The sequence below is a fragment of the Oncorhynchus clarkii genome, chromosome 28 (assembly GCF_045791955.1).
Source record: "Oncorhynchus clarkii lewisi isolate Uvic-CL-2024 chromosome 28, UVic_Ocla_1.0, whole genome shotgun sequence".
In the NCBI taxonomy this organism is placed as follows: Eukaryota; Metazoa; Chordata; class Actinopteri; order Salmoniformes; family Salmonidae; genus Oncorhynchus; species Oncorhynchus clarkii.
Genome location: NC_092174.1, coordinates 47,349,599 through 47,370,640, shown reverse-complemented (window position 1 = coordinate 47,370,640; position 21,042 = coordinate 47,349,599). Strand labels below are relative to the sequence as shown.

Genomic DNA, 21,042 nt, shown 5'->3' with positions numbered 1-21,042 from the left:
TACCTGTCAGCAACGGGTGTGGCTGAAATGGCCGAATCCACTCTTTGAAGGGGTGTCCACATACTTTTTTGTGTGTCTAAAACCCCAAAAAGTAAGCAATGCAAATGTAGAAGCACGGTGGCTAGGAAAAACTCCCTAGAAAGGCAGGAACCTAGGAAGAAACCTAGATAGGAACCAGGCTCTGAGGGGTGGCCAGTCCTCTTCTGGCTGTGTTGGGTGGAGATTATAACAGAACATGGCCAAGATGTTCAAATGTTCATAGATGAACAGCAGCGTCAAATAATTATAGTCACAGTGGTTGTCGAGAGGGCAACAGGAAAGCACCTCCGGAGTAAATGTCAGTTGGCTTTTCATAGCCGATCATTAAGAGTATCTCTACCACTCCTGCTGTCTCTAGAGTTGAAAACAGCAGGTCTGGGACAGGTAGCACGTCCGGTGAACAGGTCAGGGTTCCATAGCCGCAGGCAGAACAGTTGAAGCTGGAGCAGCAGTAAGGTCAGGTGGACTGGGGACAGACCGTAAGGAGTTATCAGGCCAGGTAGTCCTGAGACATGGTCCTAGGGCTCAGGTCCTCCGAGACGGAGAAAGAGTTAGAGGGAGCATACTTAAATTCACACAGGACAACCGGATGAGACAAGAGAAATACTCCAGATATAACAGACTGACCCTAGCCCCCCGACACCAAAACTACTGCAGCATAAATACTGGAGGCTGAGACGGGAGGAGTCGGATATAACCCCACCCACTTTGCCAAAGCACAGCCCGACACCACTAGAGGGATATCTTCAACCTACCACCCTGAGACAAGGCTGAGTATATTCCACGAAGATCTCCCCCACGGCACGAACCCGAGGGGGGGCGCCAACCTGGTCAGGAAGATCACGTCAGTGACTCAACCCACTCAAGTGACGCACCCCTCCCTGGGATGCCATGGAAGAGCACCAGTAAGCCAGTGACTCAGCCCCTGTAATAGGGTTAGAGGCAGAGAATCCCAGTGGAGAGAGGGGAACCGGCCAGGCAGAGACAGCAAGGGCGGTGCGGTTCGTTGCTCCAGAGCCTTTCCGTTCACCTTCACACTCCTGGGCCAGACTACACTCAATCATATGACCCACTGAAGAGATGAGTCTTCAGTAGAGACTTAAAGGTTGAGACCGAGTTTGTGTCTCTGACATGGGTAGGCAGACCGTTCCATAAAAATTGAGCTCTATAGGAGAAAGCCCTGCCTCCAGCTGTTTGCTTAGAAATTCTATGGACAGTAAGGAGGCCTGCGTCTTGTCACCGTAGTGTACGTGTAGGTATGTACGGCAGGACCAAATCAGAGAGATAGGTAGGAGCAAGCCCATGTAATGCTTTGTAGGTTAGCAGTAAAACCTTGAAATCAGCCCTTGCTTTGACAGGAAGCCAGTGTAGAGAGGCTAGCACTGGAGTAATATGATCCATTTTTTTGGTTCTAGTCAGGATCTAGCAGCCGTATTTAGCACTTACTGACGTTTATTTAGTGCTTTATCCGGGTAGCCGGAAAGTAGAGCATTGCGCAGTAGTCTAATCTAGAAGTGACAAAAGCAAAAACCAGTCAAAAGTTTGGACACAGCTACTCATTCAAGGGTTTTTCTTTAATTTTACTATTTTCTACGTTATAGAATAATAGTGAAGACATCACAACTATGAAATAACACAAATGGAATCATGTAGTAACCAAAACAGTGTTAAACAAATCCAAATACAGTGGGGCAAAAAAGTATTTAGTCAGCCGCCAATTGTGCAAGTTCTCCCACTTAAAAAGATGGGAGAGGCCTTTAATTTTCATCATAGGTACACTTCAACAATGACAGACCAAATGAGAAAAAAAATCCAGAAAATCACATTGTAGGATTTTTAATGAATTTATTTGCAAATCATGGTGGAAAATAAGTATTGTCACCTACAAACAAGCAAGATTTGAGGTGCAGTTCCCTCTAATGAATTTATCCAGGAGAGAGCCAGTTTCCTCATAGCGCTTGATGGTTTTTTGAGACTTGAAGAAACTTTCAAAGTTTTTAATTTTCCGGATTGATTGAAAAAAAAAATCCTATCCAATTGGCAGTTACAGTACGGACTCGGGAGAGGCAAAGGTCGCGAGTCGTGCGTCCTCCGAAACACAACACATCCAAACCGCACTGCTTTTTGACACAATGCCCACTTAACCCGGAAGCCGCATCAATGTGTCGGAGGAAACGCTGTACATCGCGTCCGGCCCACCACAGGAGTTCCTTCGCTAGTATGCGATGGGACAAGGACATTCCTGCCGGCCAAACCCTCCCCTAACCCGGACAATGCTGGGCCAATTGTGAGCCACCCCATGGGTCTTCCGGTCGGCTGTGACGGAGCCTAGACTCGAATCCAGATTCTCTAGTGGCACAGCTAGCACTGTGACAGTGCTTTAGACCGCTGTGCCACTCAGGAGGCCCTCTGACATTTGACTTAAGGTATGGACTTAGCCCTATTTGGTAAAAGACTGGGTAGTATACAGAAGACAATCTTGTCACAACACAACTGATTAACTCACACGTATCAAGAAGGAAATAAAATCCACAAATGAACAAGGCACACCTGTTAATTGAAATGCATTCCAGGTGACTAATTCATGAAGCTGGTTGAGAGAATACCAAGCGTGTGCAAAGCTGTCAATGCAAAGGCTGGCTACTTTGAAGAATCTTAAATATATTTGGATTTATTTAACACTTTCTTTGGTTACTACATGATTCCATATGTGCTATTTCATAGTTTTGATGTCTTCACTATTATTCTACAATGTAGGTCTGAACTTTTTGACTGGTACAGTGTGTGTGTGCGTGTGTCTCTGTCCTTTACTTCTCCCTTTATCTTGTTCCTCTGTCTCTCTCTGCCCTCAGCTCATTCGAGGGAAGGTTTGTGTGACATGTCTAACCAGAGTCCTAACCCCAACAACCCAGCGGATTACTGCAGTACCATCCCACCTCTGCAGCAGATCCAATCCTCAGGGGCGATGGCCTCCCTTCCCCCCACCGTCATGGTCCCTGTGGGAGTTCCTAAAACACCCGGCTCAGAGGGTAACCATCCCCCATAACCTGTGTTATAACTTTTTCACCGTCGCTAGTTTTTACTCTGATTTGTTCCTCTGTGTTTTAAGTATTTACCAACAGTGTCCTGTCTGTGCGTCACAGGGTCTCTTGCGCGGGAGCAGAGGAGGGTGTGTTTTGCAGACGGGATCCTACCCAATGGGGAAGCAGCGGAATCCCCCAAGCCCCCTGCTACCAGCCCCGCTCCCTCGCGTCCATTGGCCGTCTCGCAGTGTTCCAACAAATCCTCCACTGCTGATTCGTCAGAGGTACGGTCTGCACCACAGGTCAAAAAGTATTTTATTTTACAGTTTGTTGAAGAGGAACATTAGCAAAAGTTGACTATTTCCGGTTTAAAATTGATGTTCTGAGGTGACCTGGGGCTGGTGAGCTGGAGCTGGGTTAGGATTAGGAGGGAACCCACAACAGGGCAAATTGTCACTGCATTGACCTTAGCCAAGAGAGATGTTTGTAACCCTGTGCTAAAATAGTCTGGCTGACACCAGCTCTCGAAGTCTTCCTGACTCCCCCCCCCCCTCAGACTTCAAGGTTCCTGACTTGAGTCTGGAACGGCTGCGTTGATGTGTCTGCGCGAAGCTCCCATAATGAAGGGGCTGTGCCCTCAGACTTCAAGGTGGCACCCTATGCTGGTTGGACTTTATAATGAAAATGTTTTTTTAACTAGGCAAGTCGGTTAAGAACAAATTCTTATTTACAATGACGGCCTAGGAACAGTGGGGTTAACTGCCTTGTTCAGGGGCAGAATGACAGATTTTGACCTTGTCTGCACAGGGATTCGATCAAGCAACCTTTCGGTTACTGGGCTACCTGCCACCCCAGGATATCACTGTTTTTAGAATTGAACTAATCATGATCTGTTGTTTTACACAGGACCACCTCACACCTTCTGTTTATAGCCAGCCGCCCTTCCGGCTAGTACAAACCTTCGGAGTTCGGACATTTGAATAGGGCAAACTAAATCATCACACACATTTTCAAAACGTTACAACTCCTATACACTAAAACAAGTGACATATTAGACAACTGCAACTTGTTGAACATTACCATCTTGTGGTTAGCAAGTTGCCCATGAAAATGGCATGCATGACCAACAGATTATCTGTATTCCCAGTCATGTGAAATCCATAGATTAGGGCCTAATGAAATTATTTCAATTGATTGATTTCCTTCTATGAACTTTTAACTCTGTAAAATATTTGAAATTGTTGCATTTATTTTTGTTCAAACTAAAATATAATTATTTAGCCCTTTTTAGCATAAATTAGTTTAGGAATAAAATGTGGCTTATTAACAAATCACATGGAGAAACGTGTTTAAAAAAAAAAAAAATGTTTTATGTAAATAATTTAAAAAATTACATTTTAAGTTTCTAAATGTTTTCGTCACTTACACAAGATGATAGGGGTTGACCTGATTTCTGAGAATAGCCTCTGTCCCTCATACAGACAATATATCTGTTAGGTCCCTCAGTCAAGTATTGCAAATCAAGCACAGATTCAACTACAAAGACCAGGGTGCTTTTCAAAAGCCTGAGCGTTTCATATTTTTGTGAAAGTCCTACTAAACAGTCTCTGATGCGCGTCAGAAGTTTGCAAGCCCCGACACAATCATGGACTACGAAGGGAAACCCAGCCGCGAGCTGCCCAGTTGACGCAAACCTACCAGACGAGCTAAATGCCTTCTATGCTCGCTTCAAGGCAAACAACTTTGAACGGGTCAACATTCGCAAGGCCACAGGGCCAGACGGATTACCAGGATGCGTACTCAGAGCATGCGCTGACCGACTGGCAAATGTCTTCAGTGACATTTTCAACCTCTCTCTCTCTCTGTAATACCTACGTTTCAATCAGAGCACCGTAGTCCCTATGCCCAAGAACGCCAAGGTAACCAAGGTAACCTGCCTAAACGACTACCCCTCCCCACGTAGCACTGTAGCCATAAACATGCTTTGAAAGTCTGGTCATGGCTCACATCAACACCACCATCCCAGGAACCACGGACTCACTCCAATTCACATACCGCCCCAACAGATCCACAGACGACGCAATCTCCACCCTGCCCTTTCCCACCTGGACAAAAGGAACATCTATGTGAGAATGCTGTTCATTGACTACAGCTCAGCGTTCAACATCATAGTGCCCACGAAACTCATCACTAAGCTGAGGACTCTGGGATTCAACACCTCCCTCTGCAACTGGATCCTGGACTTGCTGACAGGCCGCCCCCAGGTGGTAAAGGTAGGCAACAACTCATCTGCCACGCTCATCCTCAACACGGGGGGCCCCTCAGGGGTGCGTGATTAGTCCCCTCCTGTACTCCCTGTGCACCCATGACTCAGTGGCCAAACACAACTCCAACAACAAGTTTGCTGACGACACAACAGTGGCAGGCTTGACCACCGACGACAGCCTACAGGGAGGTGGTCAGTGTGAACTGGCAGTGTGGTACCAGGACAACAACCTGTCCCTCAACGTGAGCAAGACAAAGGAGCTGATCAGGGACTACAGGAAAAGGAGGGCCAAACTCGCTCCCATTCACATCGATGGGGCTGCTGTCCACATCAGTAAGGACCTATCATGGTCCCCCCCAACACACACACACCAACAGTCGTGAGGAGGGCACGACAACACCAATTCTCCCTCAGGAGACTGTAAAGATTTGTTATGGGTCCCCAGATCCTCAAAGTTCTACAGCTGCACCATCGAGAACACCCTGGCTGGTTAGATCACCACCTGGTATGGAAACTGCTTGGCATCTGACCACAAGGCCCTACCTCGGGTAGTGCATACCGCCCAGTACATCACTGGTGCCGAGCTTCATGTCATCCAGGACCTCTATACCAGGCGGTGTCCTCTACTCAGTCCTAGACTGTTCATTCTGCTACCGCACGACAAGCTGTACCGGACCGCCAAGTCTGGGACCAAAAGGCGCCTTAACAGCTTCTACCCACCAAGCCATCAGACTGCTGAGCAGCTTCTACCCACCAAGCCATCAGACTGCTGAGCAGCTTCTACCCACCAAGCCATCAGACTGCTGAACAGCTTCTACCCCCCCCCCCCCCCCCCATACACACATTCATATTCCTTTTACGCCGCTGCTACTCTGTTTATCTATGCATAGACACTTTACCTCTACCTACATTACCTCAACTAACCTTTACCCCACATGGACTCTGTTTAAGTGCCTTGCTCAAGGGCACATCAACAGATTTTTCAGATAATCGGCTCAGGGATTCGAACCAGGGACTTTTCGGTCATTGGCCCAACGCTCTTAAGGCCTAGGCTCCCCGGAACACATTATTTACTGAATATGAAGGGATATCTTCCCATGACTAAAGATCATTCAACTTCAGTGTTCTAGAATAGAACCACTGCCCAAATAACTTTCTATCACTGTATTTACAACCAATCACAGCAGAGATCTGTCCACTTCACCAGTCCACCTGCATTTGACAACTACCACTTTATGCTGTAACCACACCCCTCCCTCCAGGCGTTGTCCCCGGCCCCTGCAGCCCCAGTGGGAAGCCCTGTAGGCAGCTCCATCAGTCTAATTCCGGAGGACGGACTTCCTCCCATCCTCATCTCCACCGGAGTTAAAGGAGGTACGGGAGGCCACAGCACAGGTGCTTGACTTCAGTCATCCTCACTGTCGATGATCCTGCTGTATGCTGTGTGGGGGCTGCTTTCATGGGCCCATGTTGCATGCTGGGAGGGGTCTGGGTCTGCTTTCATGGGCCCATGTTGTATGCTGGGAGGGGTCTGGGTCTGCTTTCATGGGCCCATGTAGCATGCTGGGAGGGGTCTGGGTCTGCTTTCATGGGCCCATGTAGCATGCTGGGAGGGGTCTGGGTCTGCTTTCATGGGCCCATGTTGCATGCTGGGAGGGGTCTGGGTCTGCTTTCATTTAGGCCATGTTGCATGCTGGGAGGGGTCTGGGGGTACATGTACACAGGGAACCCTCTTCAGTGGGGTTGGATGTGAGATGTTTGAAAGCTTTTGTTTTTCCTCCCACCACCCTCAGACTATGCTGTGGAGGAGCGCCCCTCTGAGATGGTTCTGATACAGCAGCTGGAGGAGGGAGGTCCTGACCCCTTGGTGTTTGTGCTCAATGCTAACCTGCTGGCCATGGTCAAACTGGTCAACTGTGAGTTAACGTCTTCCAGTTCCATTGTTGGTGATTGATTAGAAAGTACGCTCTCCTAGGTCTGAATTTGTCCCTGACTAGAAAGAGAAAATGAGAACCTGAGTGTTTAGCTCTCCGAGATGGTTAGTGAATAACCCTGCTATACACTGTACGGTATCTACCCCTCTCCCCCCCCTAGGCTGCTACGGTATCTACCCCTCCCCCCACCCTAGGCTGCTACGGTATCTAACCCCCTCTCCCCCCCTAGGCTGCTACGGTATCTACCCCTCACCCCCCCTAGGCTGCTACGGTATCTACCCCTCACCCCCCCCTAGGCTGCTACGGTATCTAACCCCCTCTCCCCCCCTAGGCTGCTACGGTATCTAACCCCCTCTCCCCCCCTAGGCTGCTACGGTATCTAACCCCCTCTCCCCCCCCTAGGCTGCTACGGTATCTAACCCCCCCTTAGGCTGCTACGGTATCTAACCCCCCCCTAGGCTGCAACGGTATCTAACCCCCTCTCCCCCCCTAGGCTGCTACGGTATCTAACCCCCTCTCCCCCCCTAGGCTGCTACGGTATCTAACCCCCTCTCTGGTGTCCCTTCTCCCCTTGTAGACGTAAACAGGAAGTGTTGGTATGTGACCAGTAAGGGGATGCATGCAGTGGGCCAGGCTGAGGTGGTGGTGCTGCTGCAGTGTCTGCCTGACGAGAAGAGCATTCCCAAAGACCTCTTCAGCCACTTCGTACAGCTCTACCAGGAGGCCCTCACAGGTTAGTTTAACATACTGTACCTCTACCAGGAGGCCTTAACCGTATGTATAATATTCCTCCATCAGGAGGCCCTCACAGGTTAGTATAATGTACCTCCATCAGGAGGCCCTCACAGGTTAGTATAATATTCCTCCATCAGGAGGCCCTCACAGGTTAGTTTAATGTACCTCCATCAGGAGGCCCTCACAGGTTAGTATAATGTACCTCCATCAGGAGGCCCTCACAGGTTAGTATAATATTCCTCCATCAGGAAGCCCTCACAGGTTAGTATAATGTACCTCCATCAATAGACCTCCACCAGGAGGCCTACTAAGATATTTTACATCTCTACCAGGCCTTCACAGGTATAATAATACCTTTGTTACCTCAACCAGGAGGTCTACTTAGGTGATATTATACAGCATTGCCAGGAGGCACTCTGTAGTGTCCCACTAATGTTCTGTGTGCATCCAAAATGTCTCCCTATTTCCTATAGTGCACTACTTTAGACCAGAGCCCTATGGCACCCTATTCCCTATTATAGTGCACTACTAGCCCTGTGGGACTTGGTCAAAACAAGTGCACTACGTAGGGATTAGGGAGACATTTTGGACGCCGCGTCTGTCTCACCACCTTATGCTGCGGGTTAAAATATTGTGTGACATTGATGTCTCTGTGCCTCAGGCTGTTGTTGTTTAGATATACACAGCGGAACCAGGGGAAAGACGACAGTCTGTGGGGATGACAGACATATTGTTTGTGTCCTTGCTGGTTCAGTCCTAGTCAGTCAGTACGGTGATGGCGAGAATGTTGCATCATCGTCCTTAGCAGTTCTAGCGTTGTGGATTATCTAAATCAGGCCTGCCCAACCTTCTTCCTGGAGAGAGACCCTCCTGTAGGTTTTAACTCCAACCCTGTTCCTGAAGAGAGAGCCTCCTGTAGGTTTTAACTCCAACCCTGTTCCTGAAGAGAGAGGCTCCTGTAGGTTTTAATTCTGACCTTCTTCCTGGAGAGAGACCCTCCTGTAGGTTTTAACTCCAACCCTGTTCCTGAAGAGAGAGCCTCCTGTAGGTTTTAATTCTGACCTTCTTCCTGAAGAGAGAGCCTCCTGTAGGTTTTAATTCTGACCTTCTTCCTGGAGAGAGACCCTCCTGTAGGTTTTAATTCCGACCTTCTTCCTGGAGAGAGACCCTCCTGAACATTGCCTTCAGAAAGTGATCATACTCCTGGACTTATTCCACATTTTTGTTGTGTTACAGCCTGAATTAAAATAGATTCAATACAATAAAAATGCTCACCCATCTACACACAATACCCCATAATGATACATTGAAAACAAGTGAAAATGTTTTTTGAAAATTAAATACAGAAATGTCAGTACTTTGTAGAAGCACCTTTTGGCAGCGATTTACAGCTGTGAGTCATTCTGGGTAAGTCTCTAAGAGCTGTAAGTCTTTCTGGGTAAGTCTCTAAGAGCTGTGAGTCTTTCTGGGTAAGTCTCTAAGAGCTGTGAGTCTTTCTGGGTAAGTCTCTAAGAGCTGTGAGTCTTTCTGGGTAAGTCTCTAAGAGCTGTGAGTCTTTCTGGGTAAGTCTCTGAGAGCTGTGAGTCTTTCTGGTTAAGTCTCTGAGAGCTGTGAGTCTTTCTGGTTAACTCTTTAAGAACTTTCCACACCTGGATTGTGCAACATTTGCCTGTTTATTATTTTCAAATATTCTTCAAGCTCTCTCAAATTGTTATGTTAGGGTTGGACTGAAAACCTACAGGACAGTAGATCTCCAGGAAGAGGGTTGGACTGAACCTACAGGACAGTAGATCTCCAGGAAGAGGGTTGGACTGAACCTACAGGACAGTAGATCTCCAGGAAGAGGGTTGGACTGAACCTACAGGACAGTAGATCTCCAGGAAGAGGGTTGGACTGAATCTACAGGACAGTAGATCTCCAGGAAGAGGGTTGGACTGAACCTACAGGACAGTAGATCTCCAGGAAGAGGGTTGGACTGAACTTACAGGACAGTGTTTATGTGGGTGTGGCTTGATGTCGTTAGTCAATAGGTTGACTAATGACATCAAGACGACTAGGTTACCTACTGACCTTGAATCTGGAACGTCACGTGGCAACTTGGCTTTCTGCTTTGAGTGTGTTTTTATTTGAACCTTTTTATTTAACTAGTCAGTGGAGGGGGGGGGGGGGTACCTAGTCAGTCAGTGGGGGGGAGGGGTTACCTAGTCAGTCAGTAGTGGGGGGGGGTTCCTAGTCAGTCAGTCAGTCAGTGGGGGGGGGGAGGTTACCTAGTCAGTGGGGGGTGGTTACCTAGTCAGTCAGTAGTGGGGTGGGTACCTAGTCAGTCAGTAGTGGGGGGGTACCTAGTCAGTCAGTAGTGGGGGGGGGTTCCTAGTCAGTCAGTCAGTCGGGGGGGGGGGGGGTTACCTAGTCAGTGGGGGGTGGTTACCTAGTCAGTCAGTAGTGGGGGGGTACCTAGTCAGTCAGTAGTGGGGGGGTACCTAGTCAGTCATTGGGGGGGGGGGTTTTACATCTGAATGCCTTCAACTGAAATGTGTCTCCAGCATTTAACCTCTGAAGAGAGGTGCTGGGGGGGCTGCCTTAGTCAACATCCACGTCTTCGGGGAACAGTGGGTTTACTGTCTTGCTCAAAGGCAGAACGACAGATTTTTTTTACCTTGTCAGCTCGGGGATTCGATCCAGAAACCTTTCGGTTACTGGCCCAACACTCTAACCCGCCAGGCTACCTTCCGCTGAGTCACAGGCTATGTGTATGGTCCAATGTATAAAATAGTGAACAGTTTATCAATATGTTATTTGGCCTGTTTCTGGAGGTGGAAATTATATTTGCGATTCTGTCAGCATCATTTTATTTTCTTTAATTTTGGAATAGAATGGTCATTTAAAATAAACTTTCCAGAACTGAGCATCTTACTCCTACATTAAAATTCTCCCTAGGAGAACTCCGGACGAGAGGTCTTCACAGGAACAAAAAGTTGGACATGTTCCCGAAATGTATCCGTAGCTTTCCCACCCAACCGGATGTGCATAATTAAAATATAAACAAGAGACTTGGACCCATTCCGAAAAGGACAGTGGAAACTGACCTGTGCTGGTTCCGGATCCAACAGTAGAACGAGAGAGAAAGAAATCTCGAACTGGCCACTGCCATCAATAAACAAGCCATATTGGCCAAATGATGTTTACTTAACTGCCTATAACAAATTGAGAAAAAAAACGAGTAGCATATTCAAAATGTTATAGTCTATTGATTTCTCCTTTCCTAAAACTGCGCAAATATTTGTTATATTGTTAGGTTATAGGAGTTACTCTGGTAGTCCTGAAACGATCTTCCTCACCTCCCAAGTTCAATTGTTGGAGTTAGTTGGTGTGCCGGTGCTCACGGCCTTCATAGGCCCGCGGTGGGCCTCACGGCCTACATAGGCCCGCGGTGGGCCTCACGGCCTACATAGGCCCGCGGTGGGCCTCACGGCCTACATAGGCCCGCGATGGGCCTCACGGCCTACATAGGCCCGCGGTGGGCCTCACGGCCTACATAGGCCCGCGGTGGCCTACATAGGCCCGCGGTGGCCTTCATAGGCCCGCGGTGGCCTTCATAGGCCCGCGGTGGCCTTCATAGGCCCGCGGTGGCCTTCATAGGCCCGCGGTGGCCTTCATAGGCCCGCGGTGGCCTTGCGGTCTTCATAAAGAGACTGTCACCATACAGTCATGGAAGTCAACAGTAAATGGACAGTTGAACATAGCCAATCAGAGTTGCTAATTCACCAGGGACACATGCCAGCATGGCACCGACTGGTTGGCATCACTCACTCGGGCCCAGGGGTATTACAGTGGAAGGGGGCACCTCCTTACAAGACTACATTATTAGTAGTGGTTATGTCTTCCGTGACTCAGGACTGGTGTCTGGTCACTGCCTCATCCGCTCATCATTATTTTCTCCTAGAGAATACACAATGTTGTTGCTTGTTTGACATATTTTTTTGGTGTAAGCTGAAGCCCTCAAATGATATCTAGCTAGTTTGCCAGATTTTTTTATTTAGCAGATATCTTATAGTAGCTAGTCAGTTGGAGTTTAAACATTGAACGCAAGCTGTTAACATGCATTAAACATGTCATTAGGTTTACTTGATTATGAGCTAGCTAACGTTAGCTAGCGTAGCACATGGGTATGTGTGACACTTACTCCTCAGCCTGAAGTGTCATCTGACCATAGCACTGGTTCCAATCCAAGTGCCAATGGCGTTTAGCCAACTTTCATGTCATCCACATTTGTTGGATTGTCTGTAAATAGTTCTTTGGTCTACTGGTCCTGGGGCCTTGTTAAGGTCAACGGCATCATCTCAGATGACATGTAAATAGAGTTCTTTGGTCTACTGGTCCTGGGGACTTGTTAAGGTCAACGGCATCATCTCAGATGACATGTAAATAGAGTTCTTTGGTCTACTGGTCCTGGGGCCTTGTTAAGGTCAACGGCATCATCTCAGATGACATGTAAATAGAGTTCTTTGGTCTACTGGTCCTGGGGCCTTGTTAAGGTCAACGGCATCATCTCAGATGACATATAATTTTGCACGCCCAATTTTTCAGTTTTTGATTTGTTAAAAAAAGTTTGAAATATCCAATAAATGTCGTTCCACTTCATGATTGTGTCCCACTTGTTGTTGATTCTTCACAAAAAAATACAGTTTTATATCTTTATGTTTGAAGCCTGAAATGTGGCAAAAGGTCGCAAAGTTCAAGGGGGCCGAATACTTTCGCAAGGCACTGTAAATAGTTCTTTGGTCTACTGGTCCTGGAGCCAGGTAATGTTCTGACCCACCTGGGCCTCTCGTTCCTCTCTCTCCTCCCTCCTCTCTCTAAGTAACGTTCTGACCCACCTGGGCCTCTCCCCCTCTCTAGGTAACGTTCTGATCCACCTGGGCCTCTCGTTCCTCTCTCCCCTCCCTCCTCTCTCTAGGTAACGTTCTGACCCACCTGGGCCTCTCGTTCCTCTCCTCCCTCGTTCCCTCTCCCCCTCTCTAGGTAACGTTCTGACCCACCTGGGCCTCTCGTTCCTCTCCTCCCTCCCCGTCTTCCATCCAGGTAACGTTTTTCTCTCTCCTCCCCTCCAGGTAATGTCCTGACCCACCTGGGCCATTCGTTCTTCACCCAGAGTTTCCTGGGCAGCAGGGAGCATGGAGGGTTCCTCTACGTCTCCCCGTCCTTCCAGTCCCTCCAGGACCTGATGCTCCCCAACCCCCCCTACCTGTTTGGGGTGTTGCTGCAGAAGTGGGAGACCCCCTGGGCCAAGGTGTTCCCCCTCCGACTCATGTTCCGGCTGGGTGCAGAGTACAGATGTGAGTACAGAGGCATTGCTTTCTTTTGGCTGGATAATTTTTTGGCTTGTTAGAAGAGAGAGTGATGTAATTTACGTTATGTTTTCAGTCTACCCCTGCCCTCTGTTCAGTGTGCGGTTTAGAAAACCCCTCTTTGGAGAGACCGGCCACACCATCATGAACCTGCTAGCAGTAAGAACTTGTCTTTTTTTTCTTTTGAATGATTTTAAGTGTTTTGTTTACTTTCTGATTTTTTATCTTTTTGTTATTTTTTTTTGCCTCAATGTCTTGTGTTGACGAGCAGCACTTCCGTAACTACCAGTACACGTTGTCCCTGGTGAAGGGTCTATATAATATAATGTATCTACAGGACTTCCGTAACTACCAGTACACGTCCCTAGTGAAGGGTCTATATAATATAATATAATATAATGTACCTACAGGACTTCCGTAACTACCAGTACACGTTGTCCATGGTGAAGGGTCTGGTGGTGGACATGGAGGTGAAGAAGACCTGCATCAAGATCCCCAGCAACCGATACAACGAGGTGAGGCTCTCAACCAATCATATTAGTTCCCAGTGGGGCTTAGCCAATCAGATTCCTACTCAGGGGGGCTCAACCAATCACCCCCCCCTTTGCAGTTATGTTCCCAGCCAGTCATTAGTCGCCATGCTCCTCAACCAGAGGCAACAGACCCGTGTTAATTTCATCAACAAAAATAGTGAGTCATATTCATAGGACACTTAATTTTTCAGTGGCAATTGACTTAAGACAATCTTCTCTGTGACTAAGTGGACTGGACGGGAGCTTTTTTGCTAATGAACACGATTAAGGTGCTAGGGCTCAGTATTTTCATTTTTGGAAAAAAAAACGTTCCCGTTTTAAATGGGATATTTTGTCAGGAAAAGATGCTAGAATATGCATATAATTGACAGCTTTCGATAGAAAACACTCTATCGTTTCCAAAACTGTAAAGATATTGTCTGTGAGTATAACATTATCTTCTGTACTACTTCTGGTCTTCAATATGCTGCATCATCTAGAATGTTGATAACAATGGAAACGACGCGACTGCGGTGCAACCCCATACTTGTCTCTCACACTCATTCTGCAACCCCATACTTGTCTCTCACACTCATTCTGCAACCCCATACTTGTCTCTCACACTCATTCTGCAACCCCATACTTGTCTCTCACACTCATTCTGCAACCCCATACTTGTCTCTCACACTCATCCTGCAACCCCATACTTGTCTCTCACACTCATCCTGCAACCCCATACTTGTCTCTCACACTCATTCTGCAACCCCATACTTGTCTCTCACACTCATTCTGCAACCCCATATTTGTCTCTCACACTCATCCTGCAACCCCATACTTGTCTCTCACACTCATTCTGCAACCCCATACTTGTCTCTCACACTCATTCTGCAACCCCATATTTGTCTCTCACACTCATCCTGCAACCCCATACTTGTCTCTCACACTCATTCTGCAACCCCATACTTGTCTCTCACACTCATTCTGCAACCCCATATTTGTCTCTCACACTCATCCTGCAACCCCATACTTGTCTCTCACACTCATTCTGCAACCCCATATTTGTCTCTCACACTCATTCTGCAACCCCATACTTGTCTCTCACACTCATCCTGCAACCCCATACTTGTCTCTCACACTCATCCTGCAACCCCATACTTGTCTCTCACACTCATTCTGCAACCCCATACTTGTCTCTCACACTCATTCTGCAACCCCATATTTGTCTCTCACACTCATCCTGCAACCCCATACTTGTCTCTCACACTCATTCTGCAACCCCATACTTGTCTCTCACACTCATTCTGCAACCCCATACTTGTCTCTCACACTCATTCTGCAACCCCATACTTGTCTCTCACACTCATTCTGCAACCCCATACTTGTCTCTCACACTCATTCTGCAACCCCATACTTGTCTCTCACACTCATTCTGCAACCCCATACTTGTCTCTCACACTCATTCTGCAACCCCATACTTGTCTCTCACACTCATTCTGCAACCCCATACTTGTCTCTCACACTCATCCTGCAACCCCATACTACTTAGTAGCACCATCTGGTGATGTGTGCTTCTCGCTGCCTGTACTTGTATGTGTCTGTTTAGTATGTCATGTTCAATATCCATCTAGGCTGAATTTAAGATTTCATATTTCTGCTGTTGGCAAGAGAATAGGATGTTTAATCAGGAATATACAGTATGTTGGTAGGGGCCGGGCTCTGTTGGTAAATCAAATCAAATCACATTTTATTTGTCACATACACATGGTTAGCAGATGTTAATGCGAGTGTAGCGAAATGCTTGTGCTTCTAGTTCCGACAATGCAGTAATAACCAACAAGTAATCTAACTAACAATTCCAAAACTACTGTCTTATACACAGTGTAAGGGGATAAAGAATATGTACATAAGGATATATGAATGAGTGATGGTACAGGGCAGCATAGGCAAGATACAGTAGATGGTATCGAGTACAGTATATACATATGAGATGAGTATGTAAACAAAGTGGCATAGTTAAAGTGGCTAGTGATACATGTATTACATAAGGATGCAGTCAATGATATAGAGTACAGTATATACGTATGCATATGAGATGAATAATGTAGGGTAAGTAACATTATATAAGGTAGCATTGTTTAAAGTGGCTAGTGATATATTTACATCATTTCCCATCAATTCCCATTATTAAAGTGGCTGGAGTTGAGTCAGTGTCAATGTCAGTGTGTTGGCAGGGGCCGGGCTCTCGCTTTCTTACGCTTTCTCCGTATTCCCCAAGGTGTCTACAGCACTGTGACGTAGTTTTACGCATTTCTGTTGAAGAATAGCCGTAGGCGGCCACATTGCGACTCCGAGAGAGATTCTCGCGTAAAATACAGAGGTAGCCATTACTCCAATCGGTCCTAGAGAAAAACTAATTGTCCCGACGGATATATTATCAAATAGATATTAGAAAAACACCTTGAGGATGGATTCTAAACAACGTTTGCCATGTTTCTGTCCATATTATGGAGCTAATTTGGAATATTGTTCGGCGTTGTGGTGACCGCAATTTCCGGGTGATTTCTTAGCCAAACGTGAAGTACAAACGGAGCTGTTTCGCCTACAAAAATAATATTTTTGGAAAAAGGGAACATTGGCTATCTACCTGGGAGTCTCGTGAGTGAAAACATCTGAAGTTCATCAAAGGTAAACTATTTAATTTGATTGCTTTTCTGATTTCCGAGACAAGGTTGCCTGCTGCTAGCAAGGCATAATGCTATGCTAGGCTATCGATAAACTTACACAAATGCATGTCTAGCGTTGGCTCTAAAGCATATTTTGAAAATCTGAGATGACAGGGTGATTAACAAAAGGCTAAGCTGTGTCTCAATATATTTCATTCGTGATTTTCATAAATAGAAATATTTTCTAGGGATATTTATGTCCGTTGCATTATGCTAATTAGTTTCAGGCGATGATTACGCTTCCGCATGCGGGTTTGGGAGTCACTAGAGGTTAATATTAGCAGCAGAGATGCGCAGTCCTGTTCAGCAGTGGGAAGGACGAGCCACACCTGGTACACACGGCCTATATCAGCTGGTGAGCTGTGGGGGGATAAGTGTGGGCAGACAGGCTCCGCCTCCGATTATACATATCGCCACAGGCAACTCTCTTGCTTCCCCATTGCTAACTAGCCGTTTACCCTGTCGGCTACGGAGGAGGAGCCGCTTGCCCTGTCGGCTACGGAGGAGGAGCCGCTTGCCCTGTCGGCTACGGAGGAGGAGCCGCTTGCCCTGTCGGCTACGGAGGAGGAGCCGCTTGCCCTGTCGGCTACGGAGGAGGAGCCGCTTGCCCTGTCGGCTACGGAGGAGGAGCCGCTTGCCCTGTCGGCTACGGAGGAGGAGCCGCTTGCCCTGTCGGCTACGGAGGAGGAGCCGCTTGCCCTGTCGGCTACGGAGGAGGAGCCGCTTGCCCTGTCGGCTACGGACCTCCCGGTCGCGGCCGGTTACGACAGAGCCTGGGCGCGAACCCAGGGACTCTGATGGCACAGCTGTACTGCAGCGCCCTTGGAAAATAAAAAGAAATCAGCCAAGACCTCTGGGGGGGGGGGGGGGGGGGAATAAAGAAATCGGATCTAATTTAGAGTCCTGTTCATACTGTAACCACGTTTGAACAGGCAGAACTGATCTGGTTTAGAGGGTCTATGTCCCAACCCCATTTCCCCAAACCTCTACACTCCAGGGCATGCTATTGTTTTAATTAAATATGATTTTTTTCTCACAGCTACAACAGAGACGAATGAAATGTTATTTCTACCCTCGTTATGAACAAGTGACAGGGTTCGTCCAGTGACATGACAGATTGGGACCTTTTAATGACACAACCACATTCTCTGTCCCCTCCAGCTAATGGAGGCTATGAACAAGTATTTATGTCCCCTTGCAGCTAATGAAGGCTATGAACAAGTCCAATGAGCACGTCTTGGCCATGGGGGCGTGTTTCAACGAGCGGGCCGACTCCCACCTGGTGTGTGTACAGAACGATGACGGAAACTACCAGACACAGGCCATCAGCATTCACCATCAACCACGCAAAGGTAGGGTCGACACACAACAACGTGGAGTCATAGTCTGGGAAGTGGACTAACAAAACTATAGGTGGCGTTAGTGTTGAATCCCGCCCCTTCAGATGGCTTACGATTTATATGGAAATGTCATGCCGATTTTAAAACCAGTATTTGTTGTTTTTCTTCCAGTGACCGGCGCCTGCTTCTTCGTGTTCAGTGGTTCTCTCAAGGCAGGACAACTGGCCAAGACCAGCATCGTTGAAGGTACTCCCGTTTACCCACCTGTTATTTTCTTAATAGGATGTACCCACCTTGTTATTTTCTTAATAGGATGTACCCACCTTGTTATTTTCTTAATAGGATGTACCCACCTTGTTATTTTCTTAATAGGATGTACCCACCTTGTTATTTTCTTAATAGGATGTACCCACCTTGTTATTTTGTTAATAGGATGTACCCACCTTGTTATTTTGTTAATAGGATGTACCCACCTTGTTATTTTGTTAATAGGATGTACCCACCTTGTTATTTTGTTAATAGGATGTACCCACCTGTTATTTTGTTAATAGGATGTACCCACCTTGTTATCTTGTTAATAGGATGTACCCACCTTGTTATTTTCTTAATAGGATGTACCCACCTTGTTATCTTGTTAATAGGATGTACCCACCTTGTTATTTTCTTAATAGGATGTACCCACCTTGTTATTTTCTTAATAGGATGTACCCACCTTGTTATTTTCTTAATAGGATGTACCCACCTTGTTATTTTGTTAATAGGATGTACCCACCTTGTTATTTTGTTAATAGGATGTACCCACCTTGTTATTTTGTTAATAGGATGTACCCACCTTGTTATTTTGTTAATAGGATGTACCCACCTTGTTATTTTGTTAATAGGATGTACCCACCTGTTATTTTGTTAATAGGATGTACCCACCTTGTTATCTTGTTAATAGGATGTACCCACCTTGTTATTTTCTTAATAGGATGTACCCACCTTGTTATCTTGTTAATAGGATGTACCCACCTTGTTATTTTCTTAATAGGATGTACCCACCTTGTTATTTTCTTAATAGGATGTACCCACCTTGTTATTTTCTTAATAGGATGTACCCACCTTGTTATTTTCTTAATAGGATGTACCCACCTTGTTATTTTCTTAATAGGATGTACCCACCTTGTTATTTTCTTAATAGGATGTACCCACCTTGTTATTTTCTTAATAGGATGTACCCACCTTGTTATTTTGTTAATAGGATGTACCCACCTTGTTATTTTCTTAAATAGGATGTACCCACCTTGTTATTTTGTTAATAGGATGTACCCACCTGTTATTTTCTTAATAGGATGTACCCACCTGTTACGCTACATTAGTGGTTTGGGTTTACAGGTATCACCAATGTCTACCTATCACCTATATTACCCACTGTCATCAGGGTTTAAATTACACCGTGGTTCCGCTGTAGACGGGGGGGGGGTGATATACCTGTTGTTCCCCTGTAGACGGGGGGGGGGGGGGGGGAATAGACCTGTTGTTCCCCTGTAGACGGGGGGTGGGGGGGGGGGGGTGATAGACCTGTAATTCCCCTGTAGACGGGGGGGGGGGGTTATATACCTGTTGTTCCCCTGTAGACGGGGGGGGGGGGGGGGGGGGTGATATACCTGTTGTTCCCTGTAGACGGGGGGGGGGGGGGGTGATAGACCTGTTGTTCCCCTGTAGACGGGGGGGGGGGGGGGGGGGGGGGTGTGATAGACCTGTAATTCCCCTGTAGACGGGGGGGTGATAGACCTGTAATTCCCCTGTAGACGGGGGGTTATATACCTGTTGTTCCCCTGTAAGGGGGGGGGGGGTGATATACCTGTTGTTCCCCTGTAGACGGGGGGTTATATACCTGTTGTTCCCCTGTAAGGGGGGGGGGGGGGGTGATATACCTGTTGTTCCCCTGTAGACGGGGGGGGGGGGGGGGTGATATACCTGTTGTTCCCCTGTAGACGGGGGGTGATATACCTGTTGTTCCCCTGTAGACGGGGGGGGGGGGGGGGGGGTGATTGTCCTGTAATTCCCCTGTAGACGGGGGGGGGGGGGGGGGTGCGGGTGATATACCTGTTGTTCGCCTGTAGACGGGGGGGTGATATACCTGTTGTTCCCCTGTAGACGGTGTGATGGTGCAGATCACAGGAGAGACTATGGATGCTCTACGGCAAGCCCTGAGGGACATGAAGGACTTCAGTATCACCTGTGGCCTGGTCGACCAGGAGGACAGGCAGGAACATGTTCACATACAGTGGATAGAAGATGACATCAACTTCAACAAGGGGTAAGGGGAGAGGTGGAGGGAGAGGCAGGGAGGAAGAGGCAGGGAGAGGGAGTGGAGGGAGAGGCAGGGAGGAAGAGGAAGAGGCAGGGAGAAGGGAGGAAGTGGAGGGAGAGGCAAGGAGGGAGAGAAGGGAGGAAGTGGAGGGAGAGGCAGGGAGAAGGGAGGGAGGGAGGAAGTGGAGGGAGAGGCAGGGAGGAAGTGGAGGAAGTGGAGGGAGAGGCAGGGAGGAAGTGGAGGGAGAGGCAGGGAGGAAGTGGAGGGAGGAAGTGGAGGGAGAGGCAGGGAGGAAGTGGAGGCAGGAGGAAGTGGAGGGAGAGGCGAGAGGAAGTGGAGGGAGAGGCAGGGAGGAAGTGGAGGGAGAGGCAGGGAGGAAGTGGAGGGAGAGGCAGGGAGGAAGTGGAGGGAGAGGCAGGGAGGAAGTGGCGGGAGGAAGTGGCGAGAGGAAGTGGAGGGAGGAAGTGGCGAGAGGAAGTGGCGGGAGGAAGTGGCGAGAGGAAGTGGAGGGAGGAAGTGGCGAGAGGAAGTGGAGGGAGGAAGTGGCGAGAGGAAGTGGAGGGAGGAAGTGGCGAGAGGAAGTGGAGGGAGGAAGTGGCGAGAGGAAGTGGAGGGAGAGGCAGGGAGGAAGTGGAGGGAGAGGCAGGGAGGAAGTGGAGGGAAAGGCGAGGAGGAAGTGGAGGGAAAGGCAGGGAGAAGGGAGGAACACTTACACATAGTGGATAGATGACATCAACTTCAATGAGGGGGTAGGGGTGGGGGCAGAGAGAAGGGAGGAACACATACAGTGGGTAGGTGACAATCACAATTTCAACAAGGGGTGAGT

At 47.8% G+C, this 21,042-nt stretch overlaps 1 protein-coding gene across 5 annotated transcripts in view; it reads left to right on the top strand.

Annotated features, from left to right (window-relative positions):
* LOC139386611 (zinc finger, FYVE domain containing 9a) overlaps nt 1-21,042 on the top strand; it is a 47,285-nt gene that overhangs the window by 20,360 nt on the left and 5,883 nt on the right. For 4 of the 5 annotated variants that reach the window (XM_071132318.1, XM_071132319.1, XM_071132322.1 and 1 more), the window contains 11 exons: nt 2,892-3,068; nt 3,183-3,346; nt 6,591-6,723; nt 7,122-7,244; nt 7,840-7,995; nt 13,109-13,333; nt 13,422-13,504; nt 13,756-13,860; nt 17,782-17,932; nt 18,092-18,166; nt 20,060-20,222. In XM_071132318.1, the coding sequence (XP_070988419.1) occupies nt 2,892-3,068; nt 3,183-3,346; nt 6,591-6,723; nt 7,122-7,244; nt 7,840-7,995; nt 13,109-13,333; nt 13,422-13,504; nt 13,756-13,860; nt 17,782-17,932; nt 18,092-18,166; nt 20,060-20,222 (1,555 nt within the window). The remainder of the gene's footprint in view (nt 1-2,891; nt 3,069-3,182; nt 3,347-6,590; nt 6,724-7,121; nt 7,245-7,839; nt 7,996-13,108; nt 13,334-13,421; nt 13,505-13,755; nt 13,861-17,781; nt 17,933-18,091; nt 18,167-20,059; nt 20,223-21,042) is intronic. The other variant, XM_071132320.1, reaches the window with a different exon arrangement.